Below are 27,608 nucleotides of genomic sequence, written 5' to 3' on the forward strand. Positions count from 1 at the left end.
TGTGCCGACTTTTATCTACCTTCTTTCTCAGTGCCCTTTTTCAGGAGAGTAAGGTGCCTTTGTCATAATAGTATCATTGCTAGCTGTCAGGATGTTGCTTATGTTTTTTTTTTTTATATAATATGTGAACTTGAAAATTGTTCCTGCCTCTTCATGGACAGCCATTTTGTTTGTCACCCTCGAGCTAAATTTAGCTGGTGGCGTGCTTCTTCAGAGTTTCTCAGTCATGCCAGTTCTGATGCTGTGCTTTAACTCCAGGCATGCTTGTGAGGGAAGGGGGGGAGGGGGTGATTGTTGCCTCACCTGTGATTGATAGGATGGAATTCATTGTCGTTATGAAAGGCATTAACAGGTTCTTAAAATGGCCACTTCAAATAAAAAATGAAATGATTGAAAAATCTGTTCGTCTGGATTTGCTTTTACATTGCTCGCCAACATACCGCAGTGGCTTAGTGGCAATGGTGCTGTACTGCTGAGTGCGAAGCCACCGGTTCCTTTCCCTGTTGTGGTGGCCGTATTCTGATGGGGATGGAATGCAAACAGGCACATGTACCGTCCTTTTGCATGCATATTAAGGAGCCACAGATGATAAAAAAATAATTTAGAGCCCCCTCCCCCACTGCAGCATCCTTCATAGTCCCTCCCGTGTGAAACTTCGAGACATTAAACCGCACAATTTAACATTGTGTACCGAGATCATTTGTTGTCGAGCTCAAAGAGTGTTCTGAAACACGAGGCCTTAGGGAAGTTTTGCAACTGGCGTGTGATGGAAGAGCCTTGGTCCATTTCGTCAAAGTTCACATCATTTTTGGAATGGCGACTCGGCAAGCTTAAGACGCCCTCTGCCTTACCGCATGGAAGCATCTTGCAATTGCTTCTGTGATGTTCAAGGAGGGTACATCAAACGATTCAGGCCAGCCTCATCCCAAGGCTCTGCACGTGCTCAAAAGCAGTGCCTTGCAGACGGCGTGCGCCACAAGGACCATTAGCCACTCTGCTTATCTTGGCTCCCTGCCTTCTGCCAAGTACTGATTGCTGTAAAAAAAATCTGAGAATCGCCCTACACACTGAGATAAAATGGTACGAAATGGAAAAGTAAAACTTCTGTAGATATGAAATTGCCACCTGCAACCAAGGAATTTCACGAGACCAGTCTCTTGCTTCATTAAAAGATAATGGCTTTGGCTAAATGAAGCATTGCAGGGATTTTTTCGACTTGTTACCCAAGATAATACAAACGTTTCAACTAAAAGAACAGATGGACCTGGCATTACTATACAGTAGTTGCTGCTCCAATAAAATCCAGATGCGTTTTCATACTTTTCTGGAGATGGAACATTGGCCCAAGCCATTGGTGCCATGGTCTGGCATTGCTGCACTGTTTTACTCTCTTCCATGCTTTCGGGTCTGTATGTATCTACAGATGTCACATGCTTTCATGCATTGCAGCTTGTGGTGACTGAAGTTCACAAACACCGGTTTCTCAGGGTGCTGACACACTCAGATCAGGTGGACACTCTCGAACGGAGTGACGTGTTTGTGTGAGTGCCCACCTTTCATCGTCTGACTAATTTGTGACAGAATTTGTCATGCCTGCCTTGTCATCATGGTTGGCATAATATTATTGTCCTCCTTTCTCTCTCTTCTTTTTTTTTCATTCTTATGGGCAGGTATGAGATGCCGCAGCCATTGGATAACTCCACATTGTTTTTGCCAGTCTATATGCGGGAAAAAAGGTGGGTGAGCAGTTCCTCTTGTTTCTCTTATTTCTTTGTCTTGGTAACTCCTTCGTGCACAGAAGTTGTTTTAGAAAAATTTATAATAGGAAGGGAAGAAATTGTGAGAAGGCAGTACTGACTTTAAAAAAGAATGTTGGCTGTCACCTTAGCATATGCTAAACAGGCTGAAGGTGAAAGCCTGTGCGCTCGCAAAACATTCATTACAGTCGGCGTCACCCTTGTGTAGAGCACGGGAACGGCGGCCTCCAGGGTGCTCCTGATGCAGCCAGCGACATCTAATGCTCGCTGGTGGGCCTGACACATAACGGGAGCTGCTGGGCATGTTTAGGCCAAGCAACAACCGTTAGACGCCGCTGGCTGGCTCCTGAGAACCATGGAGGCCGCCGTTCCCATGCTGTACACAAGGGTGACGCCGACTGCACATTAAGTGACATTTTCATTCGAATGCGTTGTTACTTCCTATTACAGTGGAATCTCGTTGATATGATCTATACGGAACCAGAGAATAATGTATGATACGAAAATCATGTTAGCCAAAGCAAGCTCTAAAAAATATGGAAATATTGGTACTCAGTGAATAACTCAATAGCAAAGGTCCGCTTGGTGTCTATTGACAGTGCTCTGCATAACACGTTATACGGAAGTTATGCGGAACAGCATCACTCAACGCCACGCAAACCCCAGCCAACACACTTTTATCCAGCAGTTATGAAATAGCTTGTCAGTTTGCGCCGAACTTTATTTATTTCATTGTCTGTAAAAGTTATTTTGGGAGTTAAAAAGGAAGCCACTGTTTCCTCAGTCAACTGATCAGTGTTGTGCTGCCAGTCAATGTGACCACACTGTCACAGCAGCATTTTACTGCTGGTGGCGCACCGCAAACGTTTCTCCTCCAGTGGGGCTGGGGCTTAACACGTTATTCTTGAGTCGTTAGAATAGTATTTAAGCTAGTACACTGGAATATAAAGCTGTGAGGTTTAAAAATACCGCTAAAACCCCACTTCTGCAGTCGTATTATCTCATTTTACGTACAAACTCAATTGCAGTAACTGTATGAAAATATATGGCTCCTATGAGACGTTGGCTGAGAAAAGAAAAAAAAAAGCATATTAGTATTAAAAAAAATATATTCAGAATCGTATCAACGAAACTCCACTGTACTTTTCTCCCACCAGAGTTTGTGGGTTCGAGTGCTTTAATTAACTCTATCATGATTAACTTTGCCTTAACACCAGAAGAAGTAGGTTCAACTCTCAGCCTTCACACTGTCAATTGGAATCCTCTTTGGAGATATGGCTGGTTCGCCCATATCTCGAAGTTCGTTTGCTTGAATTTTGGTGCTATCACGCTAGACAACGGATTTGTCGACCCATGAGCCATCGAAGGCTCATTAGTCGCCTTAATATGTTTTTGGCAGAAACTAAGGAGATTTGAGGTAACTATCATGCAGGTCCTTTAACTCATTTGCAGAACAGTTTTAAAATCCTGGATGATTCTCAGCAATCGAAAAACATAGGTCATGGCATGAACAAGTAATGCAGGCCACGTGCTTGTAGTGGGCATTGGCTACTTTCCTGCAGCAATGCCTGTTGGAAAACTGGCAGAGGTGGTGCTATGAATGTGTCAGGGAGGCAGTCCTCTGCTGCAGGGCTTCATTACTAGCCTTAGCACCCTCATGCTGGTCAACGATTGCTTGATGTTTTTGCAAAAATGAAACTTCAATTCAGCGGCCGTAGATGTTCTCAGGGTGTTTAAGAATGGAATAATGCTTAGAATAATAATAATAATGCTAAGAATAATAAGCTTTCCTGGTAAGCCGAAAAATTTAGGTCTACAGGATATTGTGAAGATAATGGTGGGTTCGCCTGCAAAAGAAGTTGTAAAAATAGATGACGATGGGAAAGCATGGCCTGGTGATCTGTAGTCTGCATCTTAAAAGGCAGCAGTCATCACACATGCGCATACATTCTCACGTGGTCCCAACGAGCAGGCGCATAGCAGGGTCAGCGCAAGCTGTGAAACATGGGCGTCATTGTCAGCATGAAATACAGAGGTTTATTTTAGCGCACATACTTCGCTATTCCAATGCCAAGTCCTATGAGGATTTACCGTCGATCGAAAAAGGTTACGGATCACACAAGCGCATGCCAAACTGCCTCTCCACGACACTTCCGTTGTGTCAGCAACTGCCAAGAGCAGTGCTAGGCTGGAAATGTCCTTTTGTTGTTCGCCGGCTTGTCAATATTCTTGCTTGGTGCAAGGCTTCTCTAGTTTTCTCACCTGTGGAAACGTGCTTCTGTGTTGCGAACAGTATCATTGGAGCTGATATTGCCGATACCGGCTGTGTGCCCCCGAGCTGGGATGATCATATTGCATGCCACTGTGCTTCACATGAGAATGAGGAAGTAGGAAAACTATGCACAGTGCTAGAAAATTTACACGACTGCAAAAAACAAGGGCCCGCTTCCGGCCTAGCACAGCTGTCGACTGCAGGTGTTGCACTGCTGCGGTGGCGAAAAGGGGCAGTTTGGTACGGGCTCCTGTGGTGCGGTAACTTTTGCTATTGACTGTTCATTTTTAAGGAGGGCCTTATAAAGAGAGCTGTTATAAACAAAGTGCTGTGAATATTTCTTTTTCTAAGCCTTTTATTCAAGTCATTGTATTAATGGATCTTCATTCGGTTACATTTGGTGAAATATGTTGCAAAAGTTTCGCCCGGTCTTTTTATTCCCTGTCATAATTAAAGGTGTTGTGCAAAGCGATGGAGGTACAGAACTTAAGTGAGAAAACAAAACACGACACTATATTAGATTAGACATAACGTTTTCTGTGCTGGTTTCTTGCAAGTTTTTTTAATTCTCTGTTGTCTTAATGCAACTACATTCGATTGCATCCGCTGGTGTCTGCTGTGGTGGTTCCAGCTCACAGTGCGATACCAACAGCCGAGCAGTGCCAAGCTGCCACCTGTTCAGCTACCCGTTCTTCGTGTCTGTGCCTGCCAAGGACTGCACCTACGACATGCTCTACGAGCGCATCCTCAAGTGCCTTGTGTAAGTGCTGATGACCCTTTGTTTTTTTGGCCCAGCTGTCCTATGTGAATCCTGCTTGCACTCAGTGCAAAAAAGCAGGTTGAGGGAAAGAGAAAGGCAAAAAGAGTTCCTGCGACTACTTTGCGAGCAGTGATAGCATTTATCAAGCAGTGATAACATGAAATCAAATGCCATGCTCTGAGGCTTGTCCAAGTCAACTGCTGCGTGGCCATGTATCACCGAATTAATAAGGGTTTCGTGCCACAGAACGACGCCTACATCTGCTGGATCTGGAAAGCTAGTCCAAATTATTTGATTTTCTCAACTAGTGATCGTAAAATTGATGAGGTTTTGCTCTATTGCATCATTGATTACAGAGCAAAAGCAAGAACTGGTGCACCGAATGGTTTTCACAACCCGAATGCCTCTTTGCTTTTCAATGCAGCTCCATGTAGCTGGCATGGCACAAAAGTAAAATGGACCAGCTTGCCTTCTATAACCAGCAATTGGCTTGCATATTTCTGAGATGTTCTCGAAACGCAGGTTATGCCATGTTGGCATTTTGAGCGAAATCAGAAGCCCTGTGATTCTATCACCTGTGGCAAAGTGGCGAATTTGACAAGTCTGCCTGTGTCCAGTGTAATACTCCTGACCAGCACTTAAAAGTATGTGTGTTGTGCAGATGATAGTAGCTGTATGTCAATCAAGTTTGTATATTCTTGCATATTGTGTTCTGAATGGATGGTCCAATTGCCATCAGGACCAGCCCTGTTGTTGCTAGCACCCCTCTAGCTTACTGTATGGAAGTGGTCATGCATTCCCTTCCGTGCAATTATAAGGAGGGCATATGAAACGACTCAGGCCGGCCTCATCCCAAGGCTAACCTCACTCCTGGTGTGTCTTGCAGAAGGCTTGCGCCACAGAGTAGCAAGGCTTGCACTAGAAAGAGCCTTGCTAACTGGTGCTGTTACTCTTGTAAATATTGCTTGATTTCACTTTGGCATAGGTGCCTGGCAAATGTTGTTGCTCAGCTATGGCACGTTTAAATGCATACCGTATTTACTCAATTCAAACGCGCCCTCGATTGTAACGCGTACTTTTTTCGTGACAAAAAAACGTGCACCTCATGCTTTCATACAGAAATACTGCTTACTCTCGTTTGGAAAAGCAGGTTTACTCCCAATGCACTAAAGGTGTGAGGAATAAAGAAGTCAGTTTCGCCCAAAAGGCGAAGCATCGATTGCGATAGCAAATTAGACAACTATATGAAGTAAGGGCAGTACTTCTATCAGCCGTATAAACTTGCAAACACTTGCTTACTAATTTAACAAGCATGGTGTCATGCACGCAGAAGCAAACGTGAACATATGTCATTCGATGACCGTAGAAACTCGCTATCAAAATGTTGGAGTGAAGAGGTACGGTAGCAGGAGCTAGCGAATTGACCTTCATGCTGCCTCTCGCTTAAACGCGAACACAGCAGGGTGCTCTTAGATGCATAGACTCTGTCCCCATAGCAGATCACTTCCAAGATGGGGCCATGCAATCGGTCGCACCATACACAGCAGCTACCGGGGTAGGATGCCTCTCCTCCTGTTTCCGCCAGTCCCACATGCAATTTTCAGGAACTCCAGAAGCGTAGGCTGTTGGGCCAGTTGGTGCATCATGTAGTGTCGTTAAGTGGAAATATGGGTGGGAAGAAATGGAGTGGACAGGACAGCGTCTGTCCTGCCCACTCTGTTTCTTCCCGCCCGAATTCAGGAAATCTGAACGCCTGTGATGTGGCTCGATGTCCATCCTTTTCTGCACACGTACTCACTTTCCTTTTAATTGCGGCATCATGATGAACTCAGCATGTCTTTGCAGTTGGTGCTTCCATGATGATAGAGCAAACACAAAAAACGGAAACCCAGACGGTGGACTAATCTAAGCACACGTTACTGCAGCACATGGAGGAAGCTACGGCAGCTAGGCTTGGAAGCATGTACGAGGCGGCCATCTTGAAATACTGTTGGCGACATGGTAACACAGATTTAGGGTCATACTCAATTCTAATGTGCACGCACTTTTTGGCCCCGTTTTATTGGAAAAAAGTGCACGTTAGATTCAAATAACCACGGTAATTTGATTTAATAATGAAATGGGCTGTGCTGCTATGCTCTTTTTTTTTGGCTTCCTTTTTGGCCTATGCTCTCGTGATGAAACTTCATGCACCACAAGAGCATCACCAGCTGCCAGTCTCCTGGCTGCTGGTGGACTTTGCCTTTGTGTGCACAGCATAGGGAACTACATAAGAGACTCCTGAGAACTGAAACATTAGTCATAGCAAGGCACTCTACCGGAACAGAACTAACAAAATGAGGCAAAATATATTGAAACGTGAGCTATAGTAGGGTAGCCAGACACCACAGAATTAACAATGGATGCAGATACGAGATACAGTACAAAGGATATAAAGGATACAAATACAAAGGATACAAGCACCAGATACAGTGTGCAGAAGTGTTTCAGAAACCCATGGAAAAATGTTCTGCTGTAATATTGGGAGTTACAGCCCACCCGTTTTGTAATTTGCCCCCAAAGGTGAAGGTATCATGGTGTCTAGGTAAAAAAAGTTTGTGATAAAATATTGTGTAAGAACTACATACAACCAGTAGTTGAGATGCCTTATAAATATTTTCCCGTAACACTGCAGAAAGCTCTTGACAGAAAAAAAAAAAAAGGAGTGTAGCAATAGAAAATTAAAGCAGTGAGCAGGCAGGAAAAGAACAAGTCCCACTGATAACTTCCATGCAGGATTTTTGTAGCATTGAGCAATCGCTTGATTGGGTGAAGACTCTGGATGATATGGTATGGAGATGAGATGCAGAGTATATATAGAGGTAGATATAGGGTCTGTGTAATTATTTGTTCTCTATTTTTACATTTCGCGGAAGTGCCTTTTATGAAATGTTACTGAGGGTGAACTCTTGCACCCGTAGAGTTTCCTTTAAAAAATTTTTAAATTTAATATATTAGCAAGCATAGGCATGATGGTACAGATTCGCCTAGACTTTGTCCTTTTGGCTTCACATAACTTTTTGACTTTGCACAAATTGGCCATCTTCAACAAGATGTATTGTGTTTTAAGTGCAGCCATTTGCTACAATTTCTTGTGCGTACAGATACTTGCTGTTTTCATGATTGCTAGGAAATTTAGAAAGATGAAGTGGAATACATAATGCTACAAGAATGTCTTATGCTACATGCACGAAGATTGGACCAATTCATGTTCCACCCATCATTCGTATGGTAACTGAAGTATTACGGCGTCAAATTTTCTTCTAGTAATTTTTGTAAGACCCAATGCTGGCACCCATATTTTGCCTTCCCCGAACCTTCTTCCGCCCTTTCCCCATCACCCAATTGCTGAGCTTGAGGTCGCAGGTTTGATTCGCGCCACGGCGGCCGCATTTGGGCGGGGGCAGAATGCAAAAATGCTCATGTGCCGTGCATTGGTTGCACGTTAAGGAACCCCAGGTGGTCAAAAATTAATTTGAAGTCCCCCGCTACGGCATGCCTCATAATTAGAATCGTGGTTCTGGTGCATGAAAACCTCAGAATTAAACTCTGCTTTCCATCACCTCCTCCTTCGCTTTTTGCCAGGAGGTACGTGACGCCCCCGAAACCGGGTGACAAGTGGTGCGATAGCGAAAGTATGGAGGAGCAGAACGGAGGTGAGTTTTTTTGCACATTGCCACTGGCTCTGAGTAAGGAGGCATCTGTTACTCTCGCAATGGGCTTCATGGTCCGTGTTGTTCAATGTATGCTGGAACAGTACAACTGAATAAAAACAAGGAAGCAAATGCTCGCCACAGGACTAGTGCTTGTCCTGTTGTGCAGGTTTTATTCTTTGTCGCTGTTTCAGCTTACTTTGAAGATGAACCAACTGCTGTACTATACTCCATTCTGTAATGCACCTTCAGTTGTAACATGCACTCGATTTTACGACCAGAAGTAAAAAGTGCAATGCCTTTGATGGTGACACACCGAGAAATTGTGAATACAACACCCTTGGTTGTTCACGCACCATTTTTTCATGGTGAAAGAGAGAATAACGGTGAAAATCTGTTTCCTCCGAACTGCAGTGAGTGGACGTCGCTCACTGTCACTTTCGGTAGCCTCCTTGATACTAACAACAGCCCAGATGATCTCGTCTTCGGTGTCTTCTATGGCATTTGATATACCATATTTCTTTACTCCTTGCAGATCATGGAAGACCAACTAAAGCCTCTAGAATATACAGTAGAACCTCATTGATACGTTCCCGTTAAGTTTGTTTTCCCGATGCCAACAATCTCAAACGAGAAAACAAAGTTACCCAGTAGAGTTCAGCCCATTTTTTCCTGGTTTATATGTTCCCACAAAAGATTTTTCGGCACCATCGTTCAGTGTGTCTCCAAACTGCGATCGTACGATATGTTTTCCGGCTGCTAGGCCCCATGTAAACAATAAGATTCGAGAGGTGCATGCGATCGAGAAAAGTATTTAGCTGTCTGCCGTGGCAGCTTCACCCTAATACTCGCCCGCCCGTCTCGTGTGAAAATGCCACCACACACTGTTTCTAATTTCAGTATACCAGCAAATCTCCTCCAGGGTCGTTGCACGTGGCATTCACAGCTATCACTGCCAATCCTATTGCGATAAGCATCTTCGCCTATCTGTTTCACCGTTCGTGGTGCCATCGGAAGCGTAGTGCACGCTTTTAACAGGCGATAACCAAAATGTGCTGCCGTTCCCTGCTGCAGACTACGATCTTATACGTTTTCCGGCCGCAACATCGCATGCGCCTTGGGCCTTTTCTTGTTCACATGCGATCGATAATGGTACATAGGCCGCCCGTCTCACGTGAAAACGGCAGCATGCCCAGTTTCTCATTTCGGTACCAGCAAATCGCCACCAGGGTCGTCGCATGCCGCCATTCACAGCTATTGCCGCCAAGCCTATAACAATAAGAATCTTCACCTATCTGTTTTACACCGCGTGGTGCATAGTGCCATTGGTAGTGCACTGCACACATATAGTAGGCAATAATCCAAACACGCCACTGTTCCCTGCTGCAGGTGGCACGACGTGGGCATCACGTTTTGCTCCGGTGGCATCCAGCGTCGTCCATGAGCTCGATTTCATTTCGGTTTCCCATCTCCACCTTAGAACACCACGCAATAGGAAAACAAAACACCTCTCGGATCGCCAGAGCACCACCAGCTTGACACGTGTTTGTGTCTTGCGCCGCAATGATCCGCACGACGCTTTGCATTACGTAAATGTCAACAATAGTTGAGTCTGTCAAGGTTTTTAGTTACTTCGGATTGTACATTTTCCTGGTTAGTAGCTTTTTCTCACATTCCTTTTTTTTTTTTTTTTTCAGCAATGTATCAATGAGGTTCTACTGTACTGTAGCCTAACGAACTCTCGATGCAGGCATGAAGGTACCACAGTGCTGTAGTTCACTATACACAGCTTCTGCAGCTGCATGGATGTATGGATCATGTTCGATTACAGAAATTTTAATGCCACTGATGATGACTTTTCACTAATGTTGTCTTATCTTCATACTTGAATTTAATGCACACTTTATTTTCGAGTGAGTGTTTCTGAAAACAAAGTTTGTGTTAAAAAGAGTAACTGCAGTAGTTTTCGCTGATAAAGTGACGCTGTCGTTGTAGTTTGGTCAGCTGCGCAGTGTGCCTAGTTGTGGCTGCGAAATCAATTGCAGCTTTTACAAACACTACATTCTGTAATGTGCTTTTTGATTTTTTTTTTCCATGAGATTGCTGTCAACTGTCAGTGTATAAAACTTATGGTATGCTGCGCTTAAATGCGTAGCAGCTCCCAAGGTTACAGATACCTATATTTCTTTTTTAAATCCCTGTCTTTTCTGCTCAACATGAGCCTAGTGTGTCTGGATTTCACAACCAGTGCATAGTTACAGCATGCACATGCTCACTGTGCTTTCCTATAGTACATACTGTTGCATTAAAAATGGGAATGAAGGTAACTGCGCTTTGTGTACAGAGCATCAGAATTTTGTGCCACCTGTCACTTCCAGTCTTGGAGTTCGAATTTCAATGTTAGCATGCACAAAGCCTTTGTTCCGCTGTGTGTCAACATCGCATTGATGCCAACCAGTGGCTCTTTTTTGTCTTCAGACAGCCATGGTTGGTATGCTGCGTTCCTATTAGCCATGTAATTTTATGTGTGGGTTAGCATTTTAAAGATCCAGAAAGAGCCTATGGGCAGCCGAGTGACCACCACCACTCTATAATACTGTTGTCAAAGGGACACTTAACAGAAACATTGTCAGATTGGACTTACAAAGAATTTTTTTCTTTCTTTCTTTTTTTTAAGGGGGTGGGGAGGCACCATGGTTCTGCAAAAGTTCTTGACTCACTAAGTTTAAAGTTTGGAATTTTTTTTAGCATACGGTGTAGCCCATCTTTACCAATATAAAAATGAGCTAGGCTTTGAGCAGACACTATCAAAATCCATGATGTGACGGCTAGTTGGTGCAAGGCGGCAGCGATACCTGTCTTTTGTTCTTGCATCATCTATGACTTATCAAGTCTCCTCTCATGAGGAAGAGTGGCTTCTTGGGTATTTTTTAGAAAGATAATCTAATACAGTTAAAGTTATTTCTGTTTAGTGTCCCTTTAAGCCTTGAGCATGTACAGACCTCAACTCTGTTAACAATATGCGAGCGCTTGGCTGGAGATGCCATCTATGCCTTCTCTACCAGCACACTGACATAATCAGCGAGATTATGTGTTGCACATGCTGCTGCTTAGGCTGCTGCATTTAGTTAAGCACGCAGTGTGTAATCTCTCTGATAACGCCTGTGTGCTAAAAGAAGGCATGGATGTTGTCTTCGGCAACACATTTGCACATTCTTGTTAAAAGGTCTGTGGTCATTACCATGCTGGACAAGGCACTGCGCTTATTCTATATTAAAAATAAGGCACCAGCTGTCTCTAGTCTTGGTAGTTCTAGCTTGCTTCTGTTATGTCCTTGGCTGACCAGTCACTAGCTTTCATGCCTTCATCCAGTGTTGGAGTCGCATAAGCCGTTATTGACAGCGTGTCAATTTCAAGGGTGTACATCTTCACACAGGGTGATTGAATATTATATGGCGACCAGGCTGTACCATTTGATACTGATAGCGTTGCTGCTGAGATGCCCCTCTGGCTTACACCACGGAAGTGGTCATACTCACCCTTCTGTGCATTATAAGGAGGGCACATAAAACGATGCAGGCTGGCCTCATCCCAAGGCACTAACCTGACTCCTGGGGTGCCTTGCAGAAGGCTTGTGCCACAGATAAACTTCTTCGCATGTGTTTGACTCTTGAGTATCTTCATCTGTCAGCTGTGTTCTATTTGTGCATGGAGTCATCATCATTCAATGAGCTTCCTGCGATTTCTGTCACATCACCTGCTCCTTCGTTATGTTATTAGAGTTTGAACCTTCTTTGGCGTTGTCCGCCCACTTCTGTGGCTGACCCCCCTTTCTTGTGCTGCCACCAGTCGGCCGTCATTGCCCTCTGTTTCCATGCCTGTTAGAGAACATTAGGTGGTCAAAATTATTCTGGAACACTCCACTGCCTTATCTCTTGGGTCTTGCATTAGAATGCAGATGCAGTCAGTAAATCAATTAACTCTTTGTTATGATCTAATCTTTCCTCTTCTCATTACGTGTCACTCTCCCCTTCTTCTTGCACTTTGTCAGTCCTCAGTGCTGTCTTGGCAGAGCATACAGTTTAACTTAAATAAAAGTCCTCCGCTGGACACGTAGTTTCCTATGTTATATTTCAGAGTCTTGCAAACGCCGGAAAAATATTAGGGGATCAAACAAGAAGAAGATGAAGTCGGTCCCTAGTAAGCATTGGCATAAAGCTTGAATAGATGATGTAGCTAAGGAAGTGCCACACATTTGTGAGGAGAGGATTTAATCTCTGGGCACCTTCATACAGAACAGAGCTTTCTGTAAAGGCTTGCATGTGTAGTGTGACATTGATAGTACAGTCGAATCTTGGTAATTCGAACTCGAAGGAGCCCAAAAATTTGTTCGAATTAAAGACGTTCGAATTAAAAAAAGCTAATTGAATGGAGGACTCGCATGCAGTGGCACATGTGCACTGAGCTAACACATGAGTGGGAAGTTCCAGAGGATTTATTCACACGTTTACAAGAACGCAGTCAGTTATTAAGCGTATCGGGGCTCATACTGTGATAGGAGACGGCGGGTGCATGCGTGTATAATTAAAGGAACCATACCACATCCCTCGACTATTGCCCCTTGGAACTTTTGGTATGCTTCACCGTGTAAGACTGCTGTATTGGGGCGAAGTTAACTTTTGGGAACCAGCATTATGCAACGCGCCATGCTTTCCGCACTCCGAAGCCGTTGGCGAGGATTACTAAGGCGAAGTCGGCACTGTTGCTAACAGCAGCGAATTGTTTCAGTGAAAAACACTGCACCAAACAGCAAGAAGCTTGGTAGCGAATGTTGAAGTAGCTAGGCTTAGCGTTGCAGTGGTGTGGCTACTGCTGCCAGAAAATCTGTGTGCGAGAGCGCCAGCTCAAGGCGGCGCGATAATCAGAATGGTGGTGGTGGTGGCTTCAATTAATGCCGTTTCGAACCTGCAGTCATGTCAAAAAGTCCGGAAAATTGGATGGCAAAAGCCCTTTGCATCCGAAATTTTAGACGTTCCTATACACCTGTCACACTGGCACCCGCGAACTCCGTTGACGTGAAACTCCGTAACGGAGATTTTCAGCAACGGAGTTGTGGCTGTGCTACACGGCCCAATGTGAGCTTTCGACGGGCGCCGCATGGGGCAGAAACGGCACTGCTGCGCATACTTGCTGCTGCGGGCAACTGCTCACTTACACAGTAGCCATTAAAGGTAGTTTTTCATTAACGCAGTATGTAATCTAATAAAAATCACAGCGAGAAAGTTTTCTGTATGTTACTGCAAGATTCGTTTTCCAAGCATAGTGAAGTTGAAAGCGATGCTGGCTACACTGCGCTCTCGCTTTCGTGCGTGGGCAGCGTGGATCATGTTCGACTGGTGCGCTTCGAGTTGTGATTCCATGCTGTTTAATAGTGTGTGTGTTTGCAGTGAGCTCAACTGCTTCCAGATGAGTGACAAAATTGATAAACGAAATGACAGAACATTTCCCCATACGGCATGGTGAAGCAGCGGTGTAGAGGGTACAGGCGCTACGTCGTTAAAAACAATTTAAACACTCCATTTACATGGTGTATAAACAAAGGCAAAAAAAAACGCTAACATTTGTAAGTGAGCCAGTTATGACGATGTTATTAGCGTGGTTTTCTTCGCACCTGTAGCTACCTGGGAACGAGCGTACTCCATCCAGCCGTAATGGTCATTGCTGAACTCCCTTCGGCAAAATCTCCATCTAACTTCCTTGGCACAAGGGAGGCCATGTGACATGGAGCGCAACTATGTTGATGTAAAGGCGAAGGAGTTAAATGGAGTTCGCGGGTGCCCGTGTGACAGGGGCACAATTGACTCTATGGGGTGCAGTGCCACGAAGGCGTCCGAATTATTGGGCATGTCCAAAAAATTAGGCGTCTGGAAAATCGGTCATTCAGTGTACTGTACACCCGTCACCAACAAGTGATGTGCTCCTGCACACGCTTGCACACAAATTTCCGCCGCATTTTTTTTTTTTTTTTCCTTTCCCGCTTGTGGCATTGAGGGGTCTCTCCTAAGCGCTTCCTCTATGGCGGGGTCAGAGGAATGCTGGTCGAAGGCACCACCGCATGATTTGGCACATTGCTGAGAGCATTGTTGGAGCTAAGTATGTTCGAATTAGCCATCGCAAATGCTTGCGCGTTCAAATTACCGAGTGTTTTTGCCCATTGGAATAGACATAACTTTGACGGGACTACAGCATCAGTTTGAATAAACCAAAAGATAGAATTAAGCGTGTGCGAATTAATGAGATTCGACTGTATTTGATACAAGTTGCAGCTACTTGTGGCATTCTTCAAGGATTGATAGTTTTTATGCCTGTCATGCAGTTCTGGATCTGGGAAATGGAATGCCCCTTTTTATCATTTTCTGCTGTTTTCCGGTCCTGAAAACTTATTAGTTTTGCTTCTCTAAGACTACCATTAGATATCGCTGAAGGAGTGTCGAAAAGTGTTGAAGGAATGTCATACAGGAGTGTCAAAAAACTTTTCGACTTATAGATGACTGCTTAGAACTGCATTTGTATAATGCGCATAGCCTACAACACCAGGCTGGGTAGTGCTAAACCAGACAGCAGCATGAAACATCAAGAAAGCACAAGGCTGTACCAGCTTTGCAGAAGTGGAAGTTGGGTCCAGTGCTTGTGCCATCACTCTCTGAACAACTTGCCCGCCTGTTAAATGAAGCAAGTGTTGCACCTAACTTTTCTTTTTCTCAAGAAACAACTTTTGTATTGATCGTGGAGCTTTTACTATAAAGCATGTGTGAATAGGACAGACCCTTTTTCTCAGTTCTCAGTGCTCAATCTGTTTCCTAACATAACACAAGTTTTCTCTTTAGCGGACCCCATTACTGGAACAGGCCAGTGGTAATCTGCCCTTAGTCTTTGGTGCGTCATACAGTTGACTTTTCATTAGTTGGATCCATGTGGGATCGCAAGATTTGGTTGAATTAATGGTAGAAGAATGAATGACTTCAAGTCTTCTTTCATTGCTTAAAATGGTGTCTTTTTGATTCTTGCTCTTAAAGCATGACTCAACCAGCATGCAGTGAAGAGCACCGACAAGTTTTAATGCTGCCTTGACGCGACATGACACGAAACAAGCAGAAACGAATGGCTCCATGGGCAGAAGGAGCATTGGCTACTAAAATATAAATAAAACAGATTCATGCCTAGGGAAGCAGCAGCGCCGTCTGCTGGAGTGCTTGTTTTCAAGCTTTTGGTAACCAGTGCACACATAAGTGGGGGGCACTGTAGAGGTCAAATTAAACTATGCGTCATGCTTTTGCATTCAAACTAAGCAAGTTTTCCTTCCATAGAAATGAATGTTTTCTCACAGGGACTTTCCACCGTGTTTGAATTAAGTGAAAAGTCCGAAACCGAGGTCAAACGAACGAGAGTTAATGGTGTCACATGTTTGCCTTAATGTGCTGCCTGCCTACTAATGCTTGACAAGTGCAGTTTTGTCCCTCTCTCGGCCATTGGTGTGTGGCTTTCACAGTGCCAGTTTTAACTGCCTTTCCTCCGGTGCCCCATGTCCCTCTTCTCCCTCCCTCCCTTCATGCGTACGGCATCCCTTGGGGGTGCGGAACGCAGAGGTTCAGAACGGCGAAGACGAGCTGTTTGCAGACGTGGATGAGGAGATGGCCAGCGAGACGGCTGCTGAGCCGCCGCCCAAGGAATGCCCGAACAAGAAGCGGCGCCTGTTCACGCTGCACTGCATCAACGAGAACAGCTCGCTCAACCTGGCCACCCTGGTGGACAACGGCCAGCCCCTGCAGCTGGCACCACGTACTTACCTGGGGGCCGACTGGCTGCCCAAGGTGCGCGCCCACTACTTCGACGAGACCAAAGCGGACGTGAGTGTCCTCTTGCTCATCTAAAAGTTGGAAACATTTTACAAAAGTTGGTCAATATGTATTGTAATCAAATTGTGGACATTTAGTAATGCGACTTGAAGTGGTATTCATCCATGCAGTAACAAAAGCAACCGTTCACAAAGCCAAAGGCGGGCAATCTCGGGCAAGTTCCTAACTCGCGAGATCGACCTAGACCTCACAAAGGGAGGTAAGGGTGAGAACTGCTAGGAATTCTGTGATGTTGAAAATTTTGGCCTTAACTCTTAGTTGCCGAGAGAAAATGGTAGTTTTTTTACAGATCGCGGAAAAAGATTATTTGACACTACAAATAATATTCCAGCACACATTGCAGCATAGCATATTGTGCATAATGAAATGCTCTTTCCAAAAACATACGTTGCCAAACAAAAAAGTTATTAATTAAAACATAAAAATTCTAGAAAGCGCCAGTTTTGCTGCCAGTTATAAAAACAGTAAAGAAACGTATACAAAAACATTAATATCAAAGGAAGTTCAGAATATGCATTTTAAAGATAAATAATCTATGAATAGTGTCTGAAGAAATAAATGCTCAGTACAGCGCTGTTCTTCGGATACAAAAAAAGAAACTAAGACCAGTTCATCGCTCATGCCATGCAGTCAAGCAGTTCCTGGATTTTGTGAAGCATAAAGTACGCTCTGCACTTTTCCCACAAGACGTCTGGTTTTTGCTCAACTTTGCGGTCCTCGTAAGACATTTTGCAGTTACTTCTTCCTGGCATCTTTTGAGGATGGTCCGATAAGTCCAACGAACGTACTTCACCAGTTCGTCTAGAGTCATGCACCTCTTCCAGGACCGATCGCTTTCAGCGTAGCTTGGCAACTACAAGATTATGCATCCAAGCATATCTGTTTGCCTTTTTGCAGATTGTCTTTATCACCCCTGCAGAGAAGAGTAGAAAGAAATCCCATGCCGTTGTAAACTGTCTAGCGCTGATCCGTAGTGCTGGGCAGCCTTCTTGGCGTGAACGGAAGTTGCTTTGCTGCCAATGGCAGCTCATCATAACCAAGCGAAGTATGCACTCTGGAGATAATCAGTAGAGCTTCCAGGTCATACAAAAAAATCTGCAGGTATGTGCACACGAGGAAGGAGACTGCTCAAGACCGTGAAGGAAACTCGCCAGTGAACAGCTGCAGATGTCCCGTGCCGACTCAAAACATTGTTGCTGTCACAGCTCGAATCTGCTTTGCTGTCATCTTCGGAATCATAACTAGAGGCCCCAACAGTAAATTGAAGTGCGGGTGCAGCATAGTTTTGAGCACAACGCCTTTCTCGCGACATAACTGCGTGGAACGATGCCATGGGAGCGACTCTCGATAACTGCACAGTGACACCGGCAGCACCCCTTGCTCTTGGATACTCTTGGAAACTGGGGAAAAATGCCAAGTTCACATGTTGGACATGCGGCGGACCTTCAGAAATATACTTTGGCTGAACAAAACGACTCGGACTCCAAACTAAAGCTCACTAGTGAACAGCTGGCATCATTTTTGGCTAATTATCACCACTCAGCATTGCCGGACGGCAAAGCCGGCGATATAATTTAATCTTTGACTTGCTGGGAGTCAGTTGACTACATTTTGATGCTAGTGGAGCATAATCGTGAACGGCAAGCTTTTTTTCTTGAGCACAGCAGAAGGTGACAGTCAAAAATCGCAATATTGCTTAAGTGTGAAAATTTAAACTGATTCTGAAGGTGCAGTGCCTGTACTAACTACTGGATGACTTTAAGTGGATAAGAAACGGCTCCAACAAATTGAAATTGGCAGGCATCGATTGCCAGTGATCGATTTGAATACACATGGTAATGAAAGAGTTAAGCACACGGATCAGTTCGAACTCGAGTGACATCAGCTGCTCAGCGAGGTCGAGTTGCTAGTTTGTTTTCCTCAACTGCTTATGCGTATGTAACTGTTCTTTTTGAACTACTAATCGGTTCGTGTCTTCTCGTATTACATTTCAACATGAAAGTGCTCTCTGCCGAGTTCCAGCAAAGATCAGTCCCATGTATGCACCTCACACAGTTGTCATCATGCAAATTTCCTGGCATTTTTGCAAGATGACACTGCTTTGCCGTTTTGTGCAAAGCTTTAGTTTTGTGAGGCAGTGCGGGCTGAAAGTGAGACAGGCAGAGAAGGGTGAGATGACATGGAGGAGGGAGGGAGCAGACGCCCGCAGTAGGGTGCGGGGTTGGGACGCTCATTTGAAAAGGGGAGGGCCGAAGGAAACGGCGTGCCCGCTCTGCCTAGGTTGTTTGCTTAGCACCACATTCTCGCCTTCAGCCCAGGGATGCCAACCTATAAGTTTACGACGGTGACTGAAGCTGCGGATGCCGAAAGTTGTCTGGCTCGATATTTCAGACGTGACTTGCGTGCATAGTGGCTTCAAAAATGGCAGCCGCGAAGAAAGCTTGCACCATACAGTTTGTCCTCTATACTTTTGCTGGCGAGATGGTACCTTGGCTTTCTGAGAGCCGTACGGCCACTATGAATAGATTTTCATTGTAACCTTGGAAGGAAGGAGCAGGAGGAAAAAAATCCTTAAGGCCAACACGAAGGCCCAGTAAAGAAGAGCAGACGCTCCGCTAAGGCCCGTTGTTGATCCGCCTTGTTCGAGTGAAGCCAAGCGCTCCAGGAAGGTGGGAAAGGGCAAGGAAAATGAGAGGTAATAGCAGTGTTACACAAGTATAGAATGTGTTCTGTATCTGCCATTATCTCCGGACATTAGGGGCACTGAGCTGTGCTACGCCAACTGAAGTTACAGAGCATTAGTGGGGTGAGAAGAGTGTTCGTTTGAACTTTGCAAAGGATATGTGCTTGTTCCGTGTTGAGTGAAAGATGAGGTTGGGGTAAAATAGTGCAGTTATCCCTGTGTTCTTGTAGTGTTCAGCTCTTTGGTCTTTGTACGTTGCGGCATCTTCCACTGTTGTTAGGTTTGGCCAGGGAATCGAGGGTGCCTGAAGGTTAATGGTCATCGACACCTGGCGAAGCATGCTGGTTAGGCCTAACAATTGAGGCAGGCTTGGAAGTGGGTGGCAAACTGGCGCAAGAAGTTTGGCTCTCGTCATTTATCAGGCCCGCGATCATGCCCACAGGCTAGTTTGAGGAGCAAGGAGCATGCCTCGCAAGTTGCTGTGGGAATAAAAAATACTAAATGGCTATTTCTTGTATACAACTTTATAAACACAAACATCTGGCAGTTTCTAATGGCAATTGCTATTCTACAAGTCACAAATGGGTTTTCATGTAATGCATTTTGTTTATCATAAAGTTATGTTAATCACACAAGTCCTTGTGCCTGGGCAGGGTTCAAACACATGGCTTTTTGGTTTAGGTGAAATGTTTTAACCTGACCACATTCGGGTTTAACCCGACCAACTCGCGTGCCGCTCATGTGACGCACTACTCGTGAGATGCGCTACTTCGTTTGGGCTTCCCAGAAGAACATGTCATCGCAAGCAATGAAATGCTGCCCATGATAGAGAATAGGCAGAGTTTTGTGTGCCAACAGATTTCTGGTGTGATGAATGTTAAACATGAAACACTTTTCAAAGGTAGTGTCAATGAATGGGCAGTCTGTGCATGTGTGGTTTGCACATTGTAATATCATAAGAAGCCAACAAACACTTACACCAAGGACAACATAGGGGAAATTACTTGTGTTCAATAAATTAAGATAAAGAAATGATAAATAAATGGAAATGAAAGTAGATGAAAAAACAACTTGCCACAGGTGGGGAACGATCCCACAACCTTCGCATTATGCGTGTGATGCTCTACCAATTGTGGGATCATTCCCCATTTGCGGCAAGTTGTTTTTTCATCCACTTTCATTTCCATTAATTTATTGTTTCTTTATTTTCATTTATTGAACACAAATAATATCCCCTATGTTATCCTTGGTGTCAGTGTTTGTTACAGACTTCTTATGATATGACTAATAAAATTCGGGCCTCTTTGTTAACCCCCTTTCTTCTCGTTTATTACATAACGAGGGTCTCAAATCCGACAGCATGGTTGCCTTCAACCAAAAGATAACATTCTCGTGATGCCTGCGGCACAAAGAAGGTTCCACATCTGCTGCCAAGGTTTGTGAGTGGTGGTGCTGGCTAACACTCCCAGGGTTCTACTAGGAAACATAAATACCCAATAAAGTGGATGGGGAAACGGCACCGCTGTAGCTCAATTGGTAGAGCATCGCACGTGCAATGCGAAGGTTGTGAGATCGTTTCCCACCTGCGGCAAGTTGTTTTTCATCCACTTTCATTTCCATTAATCTATCGTTTCTTTATATTCATTTGTTGAACACAAGTAATTTCCCCTATGTTGTCCTTGGTGTCAGTTTTTATTGGCTTCTTATGATATGACTAATAAAAATCGGGCCCCCTCTGTTAACCCCCTTTCTCTCTTTTGCACATTGTAAATTACACAAAAGTTTGTGAGCTACCTATGCCAGTGCATTAGGTGCTCCCTGGTTTTGTTGTCGCCATAACATACATGTAGAGTTCCGGTTACAACGGTAAGAGTGCATGCTGTGCAGGACGTGCTGATCCACGAGTCTGTGCACCAGCGAGCGGTGAAACGACAGCTGCAGCTGCGCGAGTGTCTGGAGCTGTTCACAACGACCGAGAAGCTGGGTGCCGAGGACCCCTGGTTCTGCCCCACATGCCGCAGTCAAAAGCAGGCCACCAAGAAGCTCGACCTGTGGAGCCTGCCCCGAGTGCTCATCATCCACCTCAAGCGCTTCTCCTACAACCGCTTTTGGCGCGACAAGATCGACACCCACGTTGACTTCCCCATCACGTAAGTCCATATCGCATATCGCCTGACCGTTTGTGGCTGTGGGAGGTGTAGCGAGGGGTCCAGATGTGGACCTAGTTCCAGAATTTCAATTTTATGTGAAATTTCGAACATGAGAAATGGGAGCTTTGTTGTCTACCTGCCACGGTAGCTCAATTATGGCATTTTGCTGCAGGGCGTGAGTTCACTGAATCAAATCCTGGCCACAGTGGCCTCGTTTCAATGGGGACAAAGTGCAAGAACACCCGTGTACTTAGATTTAGGTGCACGTTAAAGAACCCCAGGTGCTCAAAATAACCCAGAGTCCTCCACTACAGTGTGCCTCATAATGAGATCGTGGTTTTGGCATGTAAAACCCCATCATTAAAATTTTTAGCATTGATTTGGGTGTTGAACAGCATGAATCAATTACATTTTCTTTACTGTATGGTCGGCCAAGGAAATTTACCAAAAGCAGGTTCCACAACAAATGTGAATTTGTGCTTTGTAAAAGCATATCGCTTCAGTTTAATAAATTACCGGGCAGGTCATAAAAAGTATATTACAGACTGCTTTTTAGCAAATCTCATGTCCTGTAAATATTTGTGGCCAACTGTGTATTGCGTATATGTAAATTTAAAGCATTAGTTTCCTTCAGGTGTGCATAAATTGAATTTATTGTTAGCAATACAGTATCTGCATATTTATATAAACCTTATGGAATACAAACAGAATTGTTGGAAGGTTCCCCCATTCTATTTCTGGTAGCAGTGTGTAAATACAGTCAAATCTCGATAATTTGAACTCGAAGGGGCCCGAAAATTTGTTCGAAATAAAAGAAGTTCGAATTTATTTTCTTGAAGCATTCGTGCACCATAGCATGATGCATGAACGGTGCAAGTCGTGAAGCGGCGCACAAGCACACAGTGAGCGAGGACCACGTAAGAGCCCACTCTGGCTAACACTCGCTTCCCTATAACGGCAGAAAACAAAACTTGAAGAAGCAAACTTGCCACCGCGGCGAGCCGTGAGAAATCTGCCCAAGACCAGTCCCTCCTGCGGTGCGCATTTTGCCACAAGTGTGGCTGGGGCATTACGGCACGACACAGAAGCAAGCGATCTTGCCATCTGAGAGTTTTTGTCCCCTTCAGGCATGGTGTTGAGGGGTCTCTCCTAAGGTTTTCCTCTATGCTAATTGGAGGCACCGCCGCGTGAATTGGTCCACTGCTGAGAACATTCTCGGAGTGTGGTATGTTAAAATTAACCGTCACAAATGTTTGTGTGTTTGAATTACCGGGCGTTTTCGCCTATTGGAATACACATAACTTTGACAGGAACACAGCGTCAAGTTTGAATTAAGCCTGCTTAAATTAAGGAGATTTGACTGTACTGGCAGGAGTTGCAAGCAGAGACATTATTACATAAAATGCCAAGATAGTACCAGAACAATGAATGGAGAAACATTCTAACTTGTTGCTTGAACAAACAAAGCTCTGGGATAATGCAAAAAGCATGACAGCATATATTGCATGATGACCAACTGTCACATCATAATTTTTTAGGAAACTAGACTCAAATGATTTACACAGTAAAACCTGTTAATTCGGATATCACGGGACTGAAAAAAATTTTCGCATTAATTGAATGTCGAATTATCAAGGGTACCAAGAGAACAATAAACTAAGTCATAAACCTTAACACTATTTCATTTACCGAATGAATCAGCAAATCCTGTTTCTACACAAAGACAGTTCGGAAGCTGCAGTTCTCGTCGTCTTGTGACTGATTAGCGGACGCAGCGGCAAAGGCCCTGTGGCTTTTTTTCGCATTAGTCTTGCCGCAAAACCTACGCCTTCGTCCGGGACGTGCTTTTCATTAGTGCATGCACGTCCTAATGATTCTGTCACCAGTGAGGTGGTTGGCGACAAATTGTGCGTCCATTGTGATATAGCCAGCGGATTAAATGCCAGCACTGAGTGAAAACGGAACTATAGCTCGCCGCAACCACTGCGAATGAAACCGTGGTCGCTATCCTGAAGGCACACAGGCAACATGCGGAGTCAAAACGAAAATACTGTTTGCCGCTTCCGCTGTGGATGAAACTGTGGCCGCTATCGGCACCGTGATCACAAATGCTGACGATTCAGCTCTGAAGGCACATGCCCAATGCACTCTCAGTTGAAACAAAACTACTACTTGCCGTAACTGTAGCGGACGAAACCACGGTCATGAATGGCATGATCATGGATGGTGACTTCACGGTTCTAAAAGGCGTGCAGCCAGTGCACACACCAATCAAAACGAAACTACTGTTAGCGCAAATGCTGCGGGTGGAACCATGGTAACTAATGACGCGATCATGGATGGCGACTTCACAGTTCTAAAGGCAAGCGCCCAACGCAGTGTCATGTGCAGCAGCAAACGCAAGAATAAGGGCTATAAAGACAAACATGAAGCATTCTGGCGTTTCTGTCATTTTCCACTGATGAATGCCAAGGCGGACTCTGGTGCTTCATTTCAGTTGAACGCTAGTGCGGCTTTTGCTCTTCCACGTCTCAAGTGTGTGCCACTCGCTGCACTCCAAGGTTTGACTGAATGAACAGGTGTACGGCCAAATAGTATGTCCAAATTAAAGAGAATTTGGTGCCACTAAATGTTGCATATGCCTGCCGGGACCAGAGGACAAATCCGAATTATCTGATTTTCCAAATTAACGATGGTCAAATTAACAAGGTTTTACAGTGTCAAGATCATGAAGGACATCAATTGACCTTTTGTTTCATTTAATGGTTCTTTGCTCTTTTAAGTTAAGGCACCTGCATCTTGTGGTGACTGTCATGTAGCACGCTGGCATTCAGAAAGCGCCTGCCGAAATAGGAAGAAAACAAACGTCTTTGCTGTCTTTCCTTCATCAATTCTGCCTTTGCACCTGTGCTAAGGTGCAGTCTGAATGCATTGCAACTGCAAACTTTGTTGGTCGGGCAGTGTAGAGCAGCCTGCATGCACCTCAGTTGCTAACGAAGCAGCTTGGAGCATGAAGCCATTCCCTACTCCTTTTTTCTTCCAGTGATCTGTGCATGGATGACTACATAATCAACCGGAAGCACGAGCGAGCTGTGTACGACCTCATCGCAGTTGCCAACCACTACGGGGGCATGGGAGGTGGCCACTGTAAGTATGGGTAGTGTAATTGTTTGTGAAAGTTATTTAGGCACTCACTGTGAGCATTATTAAAGCACAACTAGCACAATGAAGCGAGTGTTAAACTTAACGAGCACAGGGACCAGATGTGCAGTGCACTTCCAGCTGATTTGATATTTAAAGCATTTCGTCAACATCAGGCACGTTCCTTAGCGCTGGCATTTCCTTGCTGAGTCTACACTGAGGCAGACTTCGTTGAGGCATACTTTCCACTTTCTTTGTGCATCGTCCTTTTCAATTGGTCAGCCTAGCTTACTCAGTCCTAGTCTTTAGTCTAGTCGAACCTGAGTTGGCCTAGTTGATCAGCCAGCCCAGAAGTGGCAATATCAAGTCAGTGCAGCTCTGCTAGCAAAATTAAAGGGATACTAAAGGGAACACTGTGGTATTTTATAAGGGTGTGCAAATATCAAAATTAGCTAATTGAATTCGATACAAATACAGCCGTCTGATTTCTTGGTAGTCAGTTAATCAGGTAGTCAAAAAAGAAAATGAATGCATGCCTTTTTGTGCTCCATGCCTCCTTGTGTCAATTCGAGCGCTTTAGCTCAAAGCGCCACCGGCATGTCCGAAATAACTTTAAAAGCCTGCCAGTACTTTCATTAGGTGTATTGTTGCTTGGACTGCGACAGGAGATGGCGGGTGCACCTGTGTATGCAATTAAAAATAAATACTGTGTCCCGTGACAAGGACCCCCTTCTATTCTTGGTATGATTCACCACACTGCATTGCGACAAAGGCAGAGTCAGTGCCATGGCATACAGTGTTCTACTCTGGCGGCAGTTGCAGTCATGCGGCCCCTATCTTGAAACCAATCTGCGGTGGGTACAGAGTCTAGGCACACTGAGGACTGTGTATGTGCTCTGTTCTAGCTGCTTAGTTTGCATTGAAGCAAGAGGCAGAACTAAGGGAAATTCACTTGCTGCTGCCGCCGTTCTTGTTCTATTGCTGATAAGTTCTCGGAAGACACTTTCAAGGAAGTGCTGCGCCGATTGCGCCACCTTGCGCCAAACCATCGAGCTGCGGCAACCTGCGCTAAAACTCCAATTTCTAATGAAGTTTCCAAATTTAGCAGGCGGGCACTTTGTCCCGATCGCAGATCACTTTCAAGATTTGGCGTCCGTGCTGGCGCGCACTTCATCCACATTGCAGATCGCTTTCAAGATGCGATGCCCACGCCGGCGCGCACTTCGTCCATATCACAGATCTCTTTCAAGATGCGGTGAGCGCGCACTTTGTCCACATTGCAGATCACCTTCAAGATGCTGCGCCTAGTGCTCGCGTGCACTTTGTCCCCATCACAAATCACTTTGAAGATGCGGCGAGTGCTCACTTTGTCTGCATCGCAGATCGCTTTCAAGATGCGGCGTTCGTGCTGGCGTGCACATTGTCCACATCGCAGATCGCTTTCAAGATGCGGCGGCCGCGCCGGTAACAGCAGCCATCGCAGTAGAACCCCCTCTTTCCTTCGCCTCCCCCCTTGCCTCGCGTGTGAAAGACGGCGCGCTTCCGCCCCGATTTCCTCCCACCCTCCCTCTAATTTCCTCTGCTGTAGCCGATAGTCCATTGTAGTGCGGTTCGTTAAAAGTGAACTTCGTTGCGTTAATAAAATAGGTAGGATAAACTAAGGCTGCAATATGGTCCGTTACATCCAAAAGTCTGCTGTAGGTGGGTCCGTTGTAACAATGTTGACTGTATACACAGTGCACTGATGATGCCGTTTACGTATGAGGCCACTTATATTACTGGTGTGGGGACATGTTGTCACATGTATTTTTAAAGGAAATTTCCCAGGCTTTGTACTAATTTTCTTCTGTAACAAAAAAGGGACCACACTTGACCTGGGTTGTCATATATGCTGTCATCGGTCATTTCTCGATGTATTCCACAACCTTTGCATGGGCATCTTGTTAAATAATTAAGGCAAAAAATGTTAGTTAATTAAAATTGTTGCTTTTTCACAATGGAAAAAGAAAGGCTAGCCTCAACATAAGCCTATCAACATAGGGTGGGCTCTGTTCACAGAAAGCCCTTGTTTTTTTCGTGGCCACAGTTAGCACATTCAGTATGTAATTTAGTGGTGGTTTTTCAAAAACCTGTGCGGGTTTACTGTGCAGCTTCATGTTACAGTCGGGTGGATGACAGTTCTTCAGTGATGAATTTTCCTCATCTTGCAGAACTGATTAGCCATAATCTAACATTGCTCCGCGAAGTCAAATAAGGAACACTTTTTCTTCATATGCCAGTATTTCAATCATATTGACCTTTACCAAGCTGCTCCAAAACAGACAATCCATGCCCCAATGTGCCAAATTTGCTGCTCCCAGGGATGCTTCAAAACTTCCTTGACTGCTTCCATCCCTGCACTTTACTGATCTGTGCAAATCCATGCTAGGCTCCCTGTACAGTCAAATCTCAGCACATCAAATCCGGTGAGACCAGCGAAAATAGCTCAATATTCTGAAAGGTCGTTATAGTGAAAGCCCCAAAGTGAACCATTTTGCCCATCAGTCCATCAGTTCATAAGTTGTAACCGTTTGAGCTATCCACGAAATCATTTTTGTTGGCTCTTAGCCCGCGCTGTTGCTATTTTCCATAGATTCCGCTGCCACCCACCACTGAAGCACTGTATAGTACGAGTGATGCGCATAAAGCAGACGCTGACGCTGAGGAAACTACTGAATGAAAGGAAGCTTCAGGTCACCTCCAAAGTGCTGTGTTTCTTGTTTGTTTTTCATATTCCTTGCCGGGGGCACCACAACTGTCTCACTAGAGGCGGACACCTGAGCTATTCCAAAGCGCAAGCGTGCGTAAACGACATCGTCCGGAAAGTGCAAAGTGCAACTGTGTGGCATCCCCGCGAGTACAGAGGTTAATTTCTCTGTGCACGCTAGTACGGCTGCAGAAAAAAGGGCGAAAAAAGAGACATGCCTTCTTGACTAGGCCAGACTTGCCTGGGCAGAGCACGCGCTTACAAAACCTGTTGCGTCGTCTCCTCCGCAGTAGATTTTTGAAAAATTCTCTCCTGCATTTTTTAATTGAGCGCTGTTTCGGGTTTTCGGAACTCATGTGCCGTGGCATTTGCTTTCTGCAGTGTGTCATCTGCTAGCCTGCAGTTTCGGCTGCCATGAAGGATACAGGGAAATCTAAGAATCCTCACATGTCAAAATATTAGTTCATAGTGCTGAGGCTTTGTTAACATGA

General features: G+C 44.9%; 1 protein-coding gene across 2 annotated transcripts in view; it reads left to right on the forward strand.

Moving 5' to 3' along the window:
• Nucleotides 1-27,608, forward strand: part of LOC126522559 (ubiquitin carboxyl-terminal hydrolase 15-like) — a 70,191-nt gene that overhangs the window by 31,890 nt on the left and 10,693 nt on the right. For both annotated transcript variants that reach the window (XM_050171327.3, XM_050171328.3), the window contains exons 13-19: nucleotides 1,450-1,541; nucleotides 1,671-1,736; nucleotides 4,661-4,789; nucleotides 8,414-8,484; nucleotides 16,126-16,388; nucleotides 20,968-21,230; nucleotides 24,274-24,377. In XM_050171327.3, coding sequence (XP_050027284.2) covers nucleotides 1,450-1,541; nucleotides 1,671-1,736; nucleotides 4,661-4,789; nucleotides 8,414-8,484; nucleotides 16,126-16,388; nucleotides 20,968-21,230; nucleotides 24,274-24,377 — 988 coding nt within the window. The remainder of the gene's footprint in view (nucleotides 1-1,449; nucleotides 1,542-1,670; nucleotides 1,737-4,660; nucleotides 4,790-8,413; nucleotides 8,485-16,125; nucleotides 16,389-20,967; nucleotides 21,231-24,273; nucleotides 24,378-27,608) is intronic.

Source organism: Dermacentor andersoni, chromosome 6 (genome assembly GCF_023375885.2).
Source record: "Dermacentor andersoni chromosome 6, qqDerAnde1_hic_scaffold, whole genome shotgun sequence".
Taxonomy (NCBI): domain Eukaryota; kingdom Metazoa; phylum Arthropoda; class Arachnida; order Ixodida; family Ixodidae; genus Dermacentor; species Dermacentor andersoni.